A 14,243-nucleotide genomic window follows, 5' to 3' on the forward strand; every position below is an offset into this window, starting at 1 on the left:
AGTGTCATAATAAAACTAGTTTAGGGCTCTTGGACCTCTGAACTGCGCTATAGCTGTTATCTGACAAATAATATGGTTTGCCATGCAGTTAATTGACACTATTAGCTTGTACAAAAACTATGTATGTATATCTATGTCACACACCTTTATCGTAGCTATACGGTCTATGGGTGTACCTTGCTAAGAATGTTTGCTAACACCGATAAATGACCAGTCTGCCATCTTGTTTAAATATGTTCTGGCTGCAAAACAAAAACAACAAAAGGCTAAAAGGCAAAATGCTTGAGGTTTTAAAATGCTAATTCACATGTAGAGAGGTTGATGGTTGCTATATGCAGTTTATTTTTAACCTGTAGTTGCTAAATGGCATATTCTCTTTTGCTAAACGGAACTTTTAGCCTTTGATTCTAAGCAGAGGCGCACAAAGTGTGCTGGTTAAAGGAAATTAAAAAGTTCTGTTAGACGAGCAGGAATAAAGCAAAGTAAAGTAGAAGTTACTTATTTAAAATCCCCCAAAATGGGCTGAAAGATAGATGGTGAAAACATGGAATAACACTTTGTGTAATTATGATTATAAGTGACACCAGCATAGATATTTAATCCTCTGTTCATTTTATTTATATAAAATTTGTATATAAATCCCAACAGTTACCTCAAGGTACATTTATTGTAAGGTAAAGACCCTACAATAAAGACATTTATACACCACGTGTGTAATGTTCATGCAATACATGCAAATATTTTGTGTATTAAAAATATTTCTCAGCCTCACCTACTCCTAATACAGCCTTTCATACCGACCACTTTATTTCATAGGACGATTTTGCAGCATTTACTTTTTAGGATCATTCTCAACTTTTTTGGGATCCAAATGAACAGATCTGACTAATCAGATCGCTGCATTTAGCGACAAGTGCACGTGCACTTCAAAATATGCACTAGTACTGAATTTACAATGATATAAAAATGGTCAAATAATAATATTTTACCTCAGACACACAGTTAGATGCTGCTCTGGGTCAATCTGCTCTCTGAAATGGTTTCTCTGCCTCCTTAGATGTGGTCCCAACTCTGCCTGTAAGAGTTCAAACTGCCCCTCTGACATCCTGAAATATGTTGTACAAAAGCGTTCACGATACAGCTTCAACTCCTGGATGAAACCACGAAACTCTCCCTGCTGCTGCCTTCTCATGAAAACTGGATGAACCCAAAACCTCAGTTTCTTCCTTTCCTTATGTAGAACCTCAGGACCAGCTCATCATCGCTTGATGTTGACTTCATTTTTTTCACACTGTGTCTTTTAAGGATGAATATTTCTCAAAATCACAACATATTTGGAGTGTGTATACATTACACAACAACTATGCATTCAAAAAATTCAGAATTTTGTGTTGTTTTTTCCACACATTCTCTGCATTAAGGCCTTAATACAGCAAAACCCCAACAATTAGACAGTGGGAATGAAAAACTCCCCTTTAACAGGAAGAAACCTTCAGGGGAACCAAAAGTATTGACTAGCACTGCTTTACTAGAGGTAACCCTTCTGTTTTCTAAACTCAGCAATTTCTGTCAAATTTCCAGAACAAAATGACTGGGTGTGCATCAGTTAGTGAGCGTAATCTCTGCCTATACGGCATACAAGGGCTACCCTAATGGTCGTCAAACCACATATTCACTGACATACACACTTGGTGTCAAAACTCATCATTAAAGGTAATGGAGAGGTCATTCGATGTCATCTTTCTGGAGGAAAGCGTTAAAGAAGGACATATGCAGCATTGTGCTTGGTCCTGTTAATAATGGAAGGAATCTATATTGCAGTGGTATTGCCTATTATGTGTGTCATCATGACAAAACGTGGTCCTGGAGATGCTAACTGTAGCGAGAACTGCCACAAAAGTATTTTTGAGTACTTTGGCTGGTGTGAAGTTAAGATTAGAATGAATTCTTAGCCTTAACTACCACAGGGGTATTTTTTGATTAGGGATTCATATGTTGGTGTGATCACATCTTAAAACTGCCTCTTAGTTAAAGGAATGTTCACTTTCTTTTCAGGTCAATATTTGTAAAGTAAACTGGTCAATACTGGACATAAAGAGGCGTTTTCCTCAAGCAGTTCCTTTGTAGGTCAATGGAACTTCCTACAATGCAGTTTTAGGAAGTTAAAAGCCTGCAGAACTTGTTTTGTGCAAAAAAAAGAGCCCTCAACTTTTCACCTGAATATAGAGATAGTAAAAAAATTCCTTTTCTTCAGTGTGTAGGAATGCTAGTACTGTTTACAGTACTAGCATATGAACCTATCCTGTAGTTTGTAGGAGTGGAAGGTCCAGTAGAACGCATAGGCATACACAGCAAATATTTCTCTTGTCTGTAGGTGCTCTACTGTTTAGCCCGGCCCTGTCAATCATTCCTCTATTGCTCAGATTTAATCAGCTGCAAATGCGCTTAAGTTCAAGCTATAATGTCCTTATCTTATCGACTATATATAGGACCATGTGGTACAGTGAATCTCTTACTCATTATGTGTTTACATCTCTATATCCTTCTGTATCTAGGACAGTCTGTCATGTGACCTGTGTGACAATCAGCTCTGCTGTGGCAAGTTTTCTTTCAGCCTGACAGCCATGAAACATTTGGACTCTGGTCACAGTGGGCCTCAGCGCTGATCGTCACTGCATTTCTGTCGGCATATGGAGGGGCTGGAGGGGTGGGGGGGTTTTGTTAACAGAGAGAATTCGATGAGCAGGCAAAGATATTCATTCTGCAAAAGCGCTAAAGTCTGTTTTTATTGGGTGGACGCAAATCCCTTCACATTCAACAGCTCTTTCTGGCAGCAACGAGCCAGTTCTGGATGGGTTTCTGGCTGGGCCTGTTGGGCCCAGCAGGCCGTGACAGGGATTTGACTTTCCCAAGCAAGTAAGCGGGGAGCCTATGTGAAAGCCACTGAATGGCTCACGACAGTTAAGAAAGAAAGAAGAAAAAAAGAGAGATTACGACTCTAAAAAAAGAAATCTGAGGTTAATCAATAAATGAGTAATTTCTTGCATATGGCAGGAAGTTTGTTTTTGGAGCAAACCAGTGCAGTAAACTTGATTTACAGTCAAACAGATGCATAACAGAAGACATAACAAATCTGGTTTTCAGATATTTTATTGAGGAAAACATCTTTAACCTTTTGACCCATTGGACAAATAACATAATATAGCAAAAAAAAAAGAAACCAAAAAAAAAAGCTACTGAGAACATTTCCTCTGAAGCTCGATCACAGATTGAAAATCACTGCAACACCTGCAGTGTCTGATACATTTATAAAAATAACAATCATAAAAAATATACATACATGACAAAGATTTTTTTCTTTTCTTTTGCGATTTGTAAAAGACTGCATGAAACTGAGCTTTGGACAACACATACAAGACGCTGCAGCAACCCACAATCTCTAACTGATAGGCACGATCACTAGCTGACAAGCAGACTGGAGCCACTAGCTAGTCCACTGTTAGGACTTCACTGAGTATAAAATTACAATACATTGCCTGCACAATCCAAAGGATACCATCAGCATGGACAGCTATTTAGAAGAAACAACTGAGCAAAGAAGTTATGGGTCACCAGACTAGGGGATGAGAGCGAAATGCTTTTCCATCGAGAGAATTTCTTTTTTTGTTGCAGTACTGACACGATGCTAGTCGCGGATGTTTTCAGATTTTTTTGTCTTAATGCAGCTGGGGGAGAAAAAAGCTACAGTATAGTTAGCAAGCATGTAATCATATATTTATACACAATTCTTCAAAACAGGTGAGGAATGAAGCCTTAAAAAATCAAAAAAGAAAAACATTAATAACCATCAACCCTCACAATGGAAACATAAGGTGCAACTTAGTCGTCTGATGCTGAGGTGGACGCATGCATGCGGGATTCTTCGCTTTCCATTCTTTGTTTCAATGAGCAGATAATTAAAGCAGGCGCTGATAACAGGATGGTTTGGTTTCAAGCTCTCCGACAAGTTGTAGCTGTAATCTGACCTTAACAAAGACAGTTTGTACAGTAAAACACAGTAGCCCCAGATAGATAAACCCCATCACCAGCTGCACCCATCTCTCCAGATCATCAGTTGGGTTTTTTCCCTACTAGCGTCTCACTCTCTTCTGCCTCTCTTTCTCTATCAGCATCTGCTTCAAACAATGGCCTCATTAAACTTTAGGGCTATCAACAAAGGGGCAGGAGGGAGGAGACGCCTAAGTGTTTGGCACTACATTTCCTGAACAGAGTATCTGCATTCCCAGCTAAGTTCAAGCTCTTCAGCAGCAGCTGCGGAATTCCCTGCCAGGGTGCTACAGCAAACAGTTTCTCATCATCTGAGGTGTCTCTGCAAGCCTCCTCCAAAACTGAGGAACACAGTCTACGATCGAGCTCTCCCTGCATCGATCATCTACTTATTGTCACTCCCACCCCTCCTTGTTTTTGTTTTTCTTCTCAGATGAGAAAAAGTGAAGCACCACTACACAAAATATACAGGAAACATTGTTTGTGACTCCATAAGTCGCTGATATTTAATCGGGCTCTGTCATGACATGCTGGTAATCTGGGACGTTTACTGAATATACACAAGAGGAAACGTGAACCTTGCAGGAACTTTTCGTTCGTACGTTTGGCTGCTACTTTACTGCAAAATCCACACAAACAGTGCTCCTTTTTCACCCGAACACACGCGTGTACACAAACACTGACTGTGCAGGATTTCACATATACATTCACAAGCCTCTGGGGGTGCTACTGTCTATAAACAGCGTAGGGGGTCATGTGGCCTGCTCGTTCTTTTCTCTGCCTGCTGTGAGGCAATAGGCACTTTATAAACACATAAATGTTCACATATACAAACAGACATTACAATAGCTTCATATTTTGTTTCTATTTCTCCCTTAAAAGTGGGTGGGGTATTCGAGTTAGAAAAAAAAATCTTTGGTCTGTAAACAACAAGAATTATATCCAAATGTGAGGTGATGTTTGTTGTCCACTCTAGTTTAATAGGATCTCACCTCGGTTCAGATGATGTAAAGCACGGCGCGCTTTGGAGCACTGTGCACCTCTGATTTCACCTCAAAGTGCATGTGAGTGTCTCGCTTAAAGACTCTGATGCAGCTGATTGGGCTGCTGCTGCTGCTGCTGCTGCAACATGCTGGCTAATGAGTTTCAATTAAAGATTGAATCAGTCTTCTGCACAGTGTCAATGATACGTCTGCAGCTGGCATTCAAGGCCTTAAAACTCAGATATTGCTTCCAAGCTATCCAAATGAGTCTTTTCCGAACCTGGTTGGCCTGGGCAGGATCAGGAGACTGTCGGTGTTTCGGTAAATGTGAGATAATCACATCTGAATTTTGCCAACTGTTCTGGATTTACCATTCATACTCAAAGTATGAACAAAAGCAGAAGCTTTGATGCAAAACACAGAACAAAAGGATGCCTTTTTTTCAGTCAGCTGTCAAGCACTGTGCAGGGTTAAGGGTACGACTGTGCCACTCGCTCCTGTTTAAAGACATCAGGATCCCTCCTTCCTCTCTCATTTAGGGATACTCAGTTACACGGCAGCCAGGTGGAGTAGGCAGGCTGCTGGCAAGCAAACACTGGCTGCACCTGCGCTATGTAGTAGTTACTGAAGTTGCCATCTGCCACATAAGGAGCAGGTTGGTAGTAACATGTAACATTAGCCACATTGGGGATGACATTCTGCTCAGCCAGGACACGTACAGCCAGCATGGCTATGAGCCCTAAGGTCTGCCGTCTCTCGTGTCCCATCAGACACACGGTGCTCTCGTTGACCACTCCGTGGAGGGTCATCAGGTAGTCGTACTTGCGGTCCTCCAGGCCCACAAAGTGGTTTTGAAGGTAGGACTCCAGCTTGCGCTGCTGCTCGCCAATATCAGGGAAGTCAATGAAGAAGCGCGAGCACATGTAGCGCTGCAGGGACTTCATCTCTGACTCTGACGCAGCCCGGAACCCCCTCACCAGCAGGTGACAGTACTTCAGGAGACCCCCTCCACGGATCTCCTCCGGGTTCCGCGTGCAGATTATCTTGTGACGTAGGTGGTCCAGAGCCTCACTGAAGTCACCATACACGCTCTCGCCCATGATGGTGGGGTGGAAGGTCTCAGCCATGGGGTTCTCTGAGCAATCATAGAACAGCAGCAGAGAGTCAAGCTTGATCTGAAATGAGTCCACGCTGAACTCAAACTGCCGCCGGAGAGAGTCCACAAACTTCAGCTCCACATTCTTCCCCCGGTTATTGGAGAGGGAGATGAGACTCCAGCGGTCTGAGTCATTGCACACCTTCACCATCTTTTGCACATAGGCTTCCTAAATGAGTGAGTGTGCAGAGGGTGAAAGAGAGTGAGAGAAAAAGAAGCACAAACAAAGTGAATAGAACTGAAGCTGCAATTACTAATTCAGTAGAATTCTGCCTAACTTTGCATTGTACAGTAAGGATTTGAATTTAATGCCTATATTTATACAAGTAATTACTGTATGTTGTTGAGCTATTAATGCTACTGACCTCAATATTAAAGGCTATGGAATGTACTTATATGGCTGAGCTCAGGATCCCTTCCAAATTGGTTTAACTCGATCCTCTTAACTACAGCAAACAAATTTTTTAACTATCACTAAAGTGATCTAATTGCACATTAAGCTGTGCGTAATGGTCGCTAATTTCTGAAGCAGAAATAAAAATCTGCCAGGGCGTGTGTAGCCTACCTTTAACGTTAAAGGGGTTATTTTCTCCTTATTCACACAGTCGGGTAAAAAATCCAGGAGACAGTCCAAAACTATGTCCTTCACAGTCTGAAAATCACTCTCTCCTTTCATATTTGCGCAAAATATGAGGTCAAGGTCTTTATAGCCCAGTCCGCTGTCCTCGTGCAGAATGTGGCTGGCCGCAGAGCCGTTTAATCGAACGTCCCGGACATGGATCTGTTTTTCCTCCATCCGACTGCGCACCACTTTAACTATCTGCCGCGGCTGCATCTCCAGAGTGGGGAAGTTTCCCCGGCCGTGTATCGGGATGGTCTCCGTCAGGATGGCATCCAGTCGCTGCACTTGCTCCCAGCTGAGGACGCTGACGTTGCTGCTGTCTGTGTCGGACACACAGCTGGTAGTGGAGCTGCTATCTTCCTCTGACATGGTGTTGAAGTCCTCCGGAATTTCAATAAAACAAAATTCAATCGTTTTCTCAAAACAGTAGGGTCTTCCGCATGAGGAGTGCCAGTATTTGAAATAGTCCAAAGTGACTGTAAACAGAAATAATAATAATAATAATAATAAAAATATATATATATTAAAGAGCAGCGGGGCTGGTGGCTGTGCGTTACAGTTTGCGCACTCTGGTTGGAGATCCAAGCGGAGAAGTGGCGCAGCAGTCGAGCTGGTGACTGAGCTAAGGGAGAATCTGAGCCCGCTAACAAAAGCGCGCGGAAGAGCGAGCCCTAACTTTCTCTTCTGTCTCTTTTACGCCTTTAAAACATTTGCCTCGGTGCTGCTGTCAATGCGTCCGAGCGCTGCGCATCACAGTCTTTGAAGGTCGCTGATGATCCAGGAGGGTGTTTGCTTTTCCGACTGTGACTCCATCGCCCAAAAGGCACGCCTATGACTTTATGAATTTGCATGAATAAGCTGCTGCTCAAGTCGCGCTTTTGGCACAGTCCTCCCACTGACGTTCAACCCCCTCGGAGGAATCTTGTGGATTTTTACGCACGGCTCCTACATATTTTTTAATATCTCCTCCTGCTGCCAAATAGTAATCCCGTTAATGCAGCTGTGTGCGCTCAGGAAATCCAGCTTCCTCTCCTCGAGTCTCTTTAGATCAACATATTCCCCCCCCGTGCTTTTTTTCTATAAGTTAACCGATACTTGCCCACTTGACACGCAGCATCCTTCTGCAAGACTCTGGTCTGTAGTCTGAAGTTGTCAAGCTGCACTTCACCCCGCCCCCCATCTGCTTCTCGCTGCTAACGCTGGTCAGTTTGACAATACTATAAGGCTCTGCTTTATCAAGCTGCTCCATAGTCTTATAGTAAAATTTTAAAATGAATTTTAATGAGAAGATATATATTAAATTTCATATCACTTCATGAGATAACTGAGGCTCCGAACCACACTGAATACGGGAACAATCATTCAGTTACTCATGAGATCATTCCCGTGGTCATGATCCCTCTTTTGTCAAATAAAATTACAAATTTAAAAAAAAGAGGAAAAAAAATAGAATTAAATTGTTAAAAAAAATAAGCAAATAAATAAATATAAAAGTATTCTAATCTGTTTAGACTGAGCTGATCCGCAACTCGCTACACGTCGTCATGTCGCCATCTATGGGCTGGCTGGTTTAGGCCTTTAAGTAAATCAGCTGAGCTACACTGAGTCTAAGGCTACCTTTACAGTGTCACTATCTACAGTCATTGTTAAAAGTCATCAAAGAAATGCGACTTTTAATTTTAAAAGAAAAAAAAAAGTGGGTAAACATTTTGCCTGTGACATTAAAAACATGTTACCTCTGACCTCACATACACCTTCAGCTGCTGATATGCTCAGTGACCAATCAGGATACTCTCTAAAACACACTTTAGCACAGGGGTGGGCAATTCCAGGCCCCGAGGGCCGGTGTCCTACAGGTTTTAGATCTCACCTTGGGTCAACACACCTGAATCACATGATTAGTTTGTTACCAGACCTCTGGAGAACTTCAGGACATGTTGAGGAGCTAATTTAGCCATTTAAATCAGCTGTGTTGGTCCAAGGATACATCTAAAACCTGCAGGTACACCGGCCGTCAAGGCCTGCAGTTGCCCACCCCTGCTTTAACATGTCCATCATGTCATTGGTTGCAATTAAGGGTTTGCATTGTGGCATTTCATCTCTTTGATTAATGTCATTATATTTCTGTATGGCTTCTTATGAACCTCTCAGACTCTATTAAATCAGCATGTGAGAAGGTCAGGGGTTGCATGAGCCCGAAGGGATCAGTGATGCCCAGGGAATGCCATGTGGAGGCAAAGGAGGCTGTCGTCACGGACACTCTATTAGGCACGGGTAAAGCCCTGCGTCACTGGAGCCACCCAGATCTGTAAACCCTGATTATCCCATATACTCTACTGCACTGTCTTAACTCAGAGTCCCACACAGGAGCTGTGCGTAACTCCCTCATCATGACAGGATGCAGACACACGCAGTCAGCTATAATGGCGCTTACAGTTAACTTGCACCCCTGTAAAATCAGCCTTAATTAAAGAACGATTTTCAAATTTGGAAGAAAAATATTATTTTTAGAGTATAATCTAAAGGGTGTTTTAAAAAGCTTGACCTTCACTTCATCTGTTGCCTGTAATTGTGTGTTTTGTTTTCTCTTTACTTTGTTTTGGCATGTTGAACTGCAGACAGGTTGAACTGAAACTGAATCCCACATCTGGAAATATACATGGAACCGTTAGTCAGTTACAGTGGACTGAAAGCAGCTCTGCCAATGCGTTTCCCAGGTGTGGAGACACGGTTTGCAAAGCATTGGACTGGGCCCCGTGGCCATGCATGGTGCTGCTGCTCCCCTCTGCAAAGCTAAATCAAAGCCAGCAGCAGGTATACACATCCATTACAACACCAAGGACTGCAAATGAAATGTTTTGTATAAACACAACCTGGCACCTCATTACTCATTGCGAAATGGATGATTTATTCTTTTGAGCGTATTGAAAGACAGGAATGAGATTATGTTGTCAGAAATTCAAATGGAGGCGCAAATTCAAAAATAATACATACCCTTTCCTACTGGTGATGTTAATGCCTTTTCCTGTCAGATGACTTGGTGGTTATTTAGATTTAAAAATCATTTCCAAAACAGAGCCTTGTTTTCCTGCTCTGCAGGATCTAATGTATGTGGATGAGACGGCTTCAATGCCTCATAAAGCAATCTTTTACAATCACACAAAGTTTTCCTCTGGGGTCTATGAAAACATTTCTGGACAGTTCAGCCCAATAAAGAAAAAAAAAGAAAAGAAAGAAAAGAAAAGACAGGGAGGGAGTCATTTTGTTTTCCAGTATCATTTATCAGACTGCATGAGCTGGTTTTATCTACCATGAAGTGAAATGTCGCTGCTCCCTTTGAGCTTTTCCCTTCAGATCAGGACTGTGTGGCAGATGGACCTTTAAACGTACTTTTTACTTTTCCTTCTAGTGACAAAGCCTTTGAAAAATATTTATAGACATACATAACAGATACAGACAAACTAGTCATCATTGCAGGTTCTTCACTTGAAAGGACAAGTCATTATCAGACACTGGATTACAGACAAATGCCATTAATAATGGATTGGATTTATATAGCGCTTTTCAAGCCACCCAAAGCGCTTTACAATGCCACTATTCATTCACTCTCGCATTCACGCATTCTTTCATTCTTTTTATTTTAAGTGCAGTTTCAAAATGAATTGGACTTATTATCTGCATAGATAAAAGTAAAACATCAGTGCTTTTTGACAATACAGCATCGCACTGTGGCTGCAGTTTTCAGCTGCACATCCAAGATAAGAATCTCCTCTTCTACCCCATCTTAACTGTGCTCTGCTGAATTGAGATCTAGTGACTGAGGAGCAGATCTGAGTACAGTCAACCCATTGTCATGTTCAAAAAACCAAATGAGATTATTTGAGTTTTGTAATATGGAGTGTGGGTATTTACCCCACTGGAAGCGCAAGATGAGTACATTGTGGTCCTAAATTGATGAGCAACAATGCTCAAGTAGGCTGGAGTTTTTAAATGATGCTTAGGTGGTACTAAGGGGCCCAAAATAAACCAAGAAAATATCCCCCACACCATTACAACACAGCCAGCAGCCTGAATTATTAATACAGGGTAGGATGGAGCCATGCTTTCATATTGTTTACATCAAACTCTGACACTACCATCCAAATGTCACAGAAGAAATAAAGACTCATCATATTATTAGTATTATAATCATACTAGGCAACATCATTCCAGTCTTCTATTGTCGAACTTCTGGTGAAACTCTGAAAACTTTAGACTCAATTTCCTGTTCTCAGCTGACAGAAGTGGCACAAAGTGTGGTTTTCTGCTACTGTAGCCCACCTTTCTCAAGGATCAAAGACGCTCTTCTACATACCTTGGTTGCATTCCCATCACCTCAAAGCAGTCTGGCCATTCTCCGCTGATCTCTGGCATCGCGATCGATCGATCGATCGATAGATAGATAGATAGATAGATAGATAGATAGATAGATAGATAGATTGATTGATTGATTGATTGATTTGTAACCACCTTGTTGGCTTTGCTTACTGTTAGCTGAAGCCAAAACCTCTCCTACCTCTCGTTTTATTGTTGTTTCTTATCATAAGTCTAAACATTCTATAAGTTAGCATTAGCTAGGTTTGTATTCAAAATAAAGGCTGAGCTACTGTTACTAAATGGCTAATTTAGGGTTAGCATTTTTAAAGACATTCTTTTTTTTTTAAATCAAGAACAAAGTCAAATGACAAATTTACATCACAATAGATGGAGACACAAAAGATTTCCACACCATGTGTTTTTATTTGTCAAGCTGAAACTCTAGGTAACACTATATAGTAACACTTCAGCTATTGTGCTAATGTCACTAGCAGTGCATAGTTTCGCTATAGTGTTTTAGCTAACCTTGTTGCATGTTTTACTTTTAGAAATTTAGTAATACACCCAACCTTTATAGTTACGAAAAACAATTATTATGCTATTATTCTTATATACTGCAAACAACCACGTTAGCATTTTTTGTTTGTTTGTTTTTATTTTTCCAGTTTGGGCCAGTGGCAATTTTCCTATGTTTGTCATTATGATTGTCGTGTTTCCTCTGTTCAAAGTCTTGATGACATTGTGAGGTTTTGAGATGAATGTATCACATCTGACATCCTGACGTAGACCCTTTGCATTCAAAGAAGGTGGAATTGACTCCAGAGTAGATGGTGGAGATGCAGCTCATTAAGAGCACAGACTGAACATTGACTGTAGGATGTAGCCAATATGACATCACCCACTGCTTTGGGAAGTCTCATTTAGACTCTTCAAAGTCAGCATTTTGGGTGCCGTCAAGTTGGCCTCTCACCACCATGCTGGTTTTCTGGACCAGGCAGTGACCATTTCTGGACAAGTGGATGGAGCTCTATAGTATCAACTAACGCTAGCCTAGCAAGTTTAAATAAAAACCCCTTTATTAAAAAGTCATTCTAAATCCCTGCTGTGGCGGAAAGTTAATTTTAAATGTAAATGTTATGTTTTGTTGAGGAAGGATGCTGAGTAGCGAGGTGTAATGACATATAATGGTTGTGCACTACATTAGCTTAAGCACTTATGTAACATTAGCCACTGCAAACATTTTACCAATGGAACAGTTGATTTTACAACATCAATCTGTGTACATGGCTCTACCAATAGGACCATCTTGTGCATGCATTATTTTTGGTGCTTTTGCTGGTAAACTGTTTCAGCCAGGAGAGATGGTGACTGAAACAGTTCCTCTAAGATAAATATGTCTTTCTCATTGCCAGCAAAGAAACCAGAAGCAAAGGATTTACAGTACAAGCACTGTCACATAAAAGACAATTCATTTTCAAGTTGTTTTGGGGGGGTGGGGTTCCTGCTACCGCTGTAACTTAGAGAAGAAAAGAAGATGGAATAATTGGATGTCAGATTCGATCAGAAACACTTGCCCTGAGAAGCTCTGCAGCATGACTAAGATCTCACGTATGGGTGACCAGTTTCTAAGGCAATGTTGCCTAAGAAAATACATGCATAACTAGGAAACAAAGATCTACTCATGCTTCTCAGCTCTCTGTCTCCCCTATCATCCTTTACCCTCGTCCTCTCTTTTCAGAGATAACTGGATTTCCAGGAGGGTCGCATTAGTTTGTCCCAGCTGTCGGAGAGATATTCCCACTGCTGACAGCAGAGTTAGTTTTGGTTTTGGATCAGAGGCGCAGAGAGAGAAATGGGATTTCCAGCCACCTTCAGTCGAGCTGCTTCTGACCCCCAGTGGCAAAAAGCTGGAGAATCGCTCTGCCTTCAAGGAAAAGCAGTGCGGGGTTATGTGGGTTCTGTGGAGTGGGAAGGAACAGTCACCTTTGCACAGAGGATCCCATTATTTCAGCTTCTTTTGATCCAAAAGAGACACAAACTGTGGTGTGCTTGGCTTCAGATTACTCAAGGTCGATTACGGCTAAAAGTTACAAAACAGGTCTTATTTCATTGGGAGATAAGTGAGGCCCATCTCATCTAATCTTCCCCATTACAGGGTCTTTGTGCAAGACCAGGAACAGCAAAGGATCTGAATGCTGCTCCTAAATTAATTCACCACCTAATAGATGCTACAGATATGCTGTTTTTTAGTACTGTATGTGCTTGTGTCTGGCATACTTGCATTCACTTGACCAACGCTAATGGTATGACAGCACTCCCCTGCACCTGGAAGCTCAAACTATGCTGGAAAGCATCCACATCAAACAGCCACACCTTAAAGTTGAAGGCTTTTAAATGTGGTTTTCTAATCTGTGGCTATGTGACTTCACACATAATTGTACCCTGCATCCTTTACGGGTGTGCCCATTTATACTAACAACACGTCTCAGCTGTCATTTGAATCTAAAGGTAGAACGCAAACCCAGCTAACTCTACAAGGCCTTATACTGTCTATTTTTTATCCACTGACATCATCAATTTTGGGCAAAATGTTTATTTCTTTTTTTTTTGCTGAGACTGACAGAAAGGTGGAGTCTTGGGGCTATACAGTAAATATAAAGAAATAGCAATGAGTGCTAGAAGCCAGACCTCAAGCCAGCTAGTCAGGATATGCTGTCAATGATTTCAAAGAGGAAATCCAAAGTTGTCAGGTCATAGGACAAATTTCCACTTTCTGTCTCTTATATAATCATGGGCCAGAAAACATAGTGGCATTTTTGATTCCTGTCTCTATATTTTCTTCATTTTCTTGGTGTCTTGCATTTCTAAATCTCGTTTCACTAAAGAAGTGTTCCTGAACCCAAAACAGAAACTTCCATCAGAGAATCACATAATAGTTTTTTATATTTATGTATTCTCTGACAAAGCCAATAGACAGTGTATTCTTAAAGATCCCTTTTTGCCACACAGTCATTCATATAGTAGTAAAACCTTCTTGATCTTTATTTAACAGAGCCAGGATGCCTAACATATTTTAAAA

At 41.3% G+C, this 14,243-nt stretch overlaps 1 protein-coding gene across 1 annotated transcript; it reads right to left on the reverse strand.

Annotated features, from left to right (window-relative positions):
• Positions 1 to 3,183: 3,183 nt before the first annotated feature.
• tent5aa (terminal nucleotidyltransferase 5Aa) lies at positions 3,184 to 7,915 on the reverse strand. The gene is made up of 2 exons (XM_085422533.1): positions 6,752 to 7,915; positions 3,184 to 6,355 (listed from the first exon to the last, which is right to left on the reverse strand). The coding sequence occupies exons 1-2, from the start codon at positions 7,175 to 7,177 to the stop codon at positions 5,576 to 5,578; spliced, it is 1,206 nt and encodes a 401-aa protein (XP_085278659.1). The 5' UTR covers positions 7,178 to 7,915; the 3' UTR covers positions 3,184 to 5,575.
• Between the last annotated feature and the right edge of the window lie 6,328 nt (positions 7,916 to 14,243).

Source organism: Rhamphochromis longiceps, linkage group LG11, assembly GCF_057381845.1.
Source record: "Rhamphochromis longiceps isolate RC_006_pf linkage group LG11, R_longiceps_female_GT1.1, whole genome shotgun sequence".
NCBI classification, from domain to species: domain Eukaryota; kingdom Metazoa; phylum Chordata; class Actinopteri; order Cichliformes; family Cichlidae; genus Rhamphochromis; species Rhamphochromis longiceps.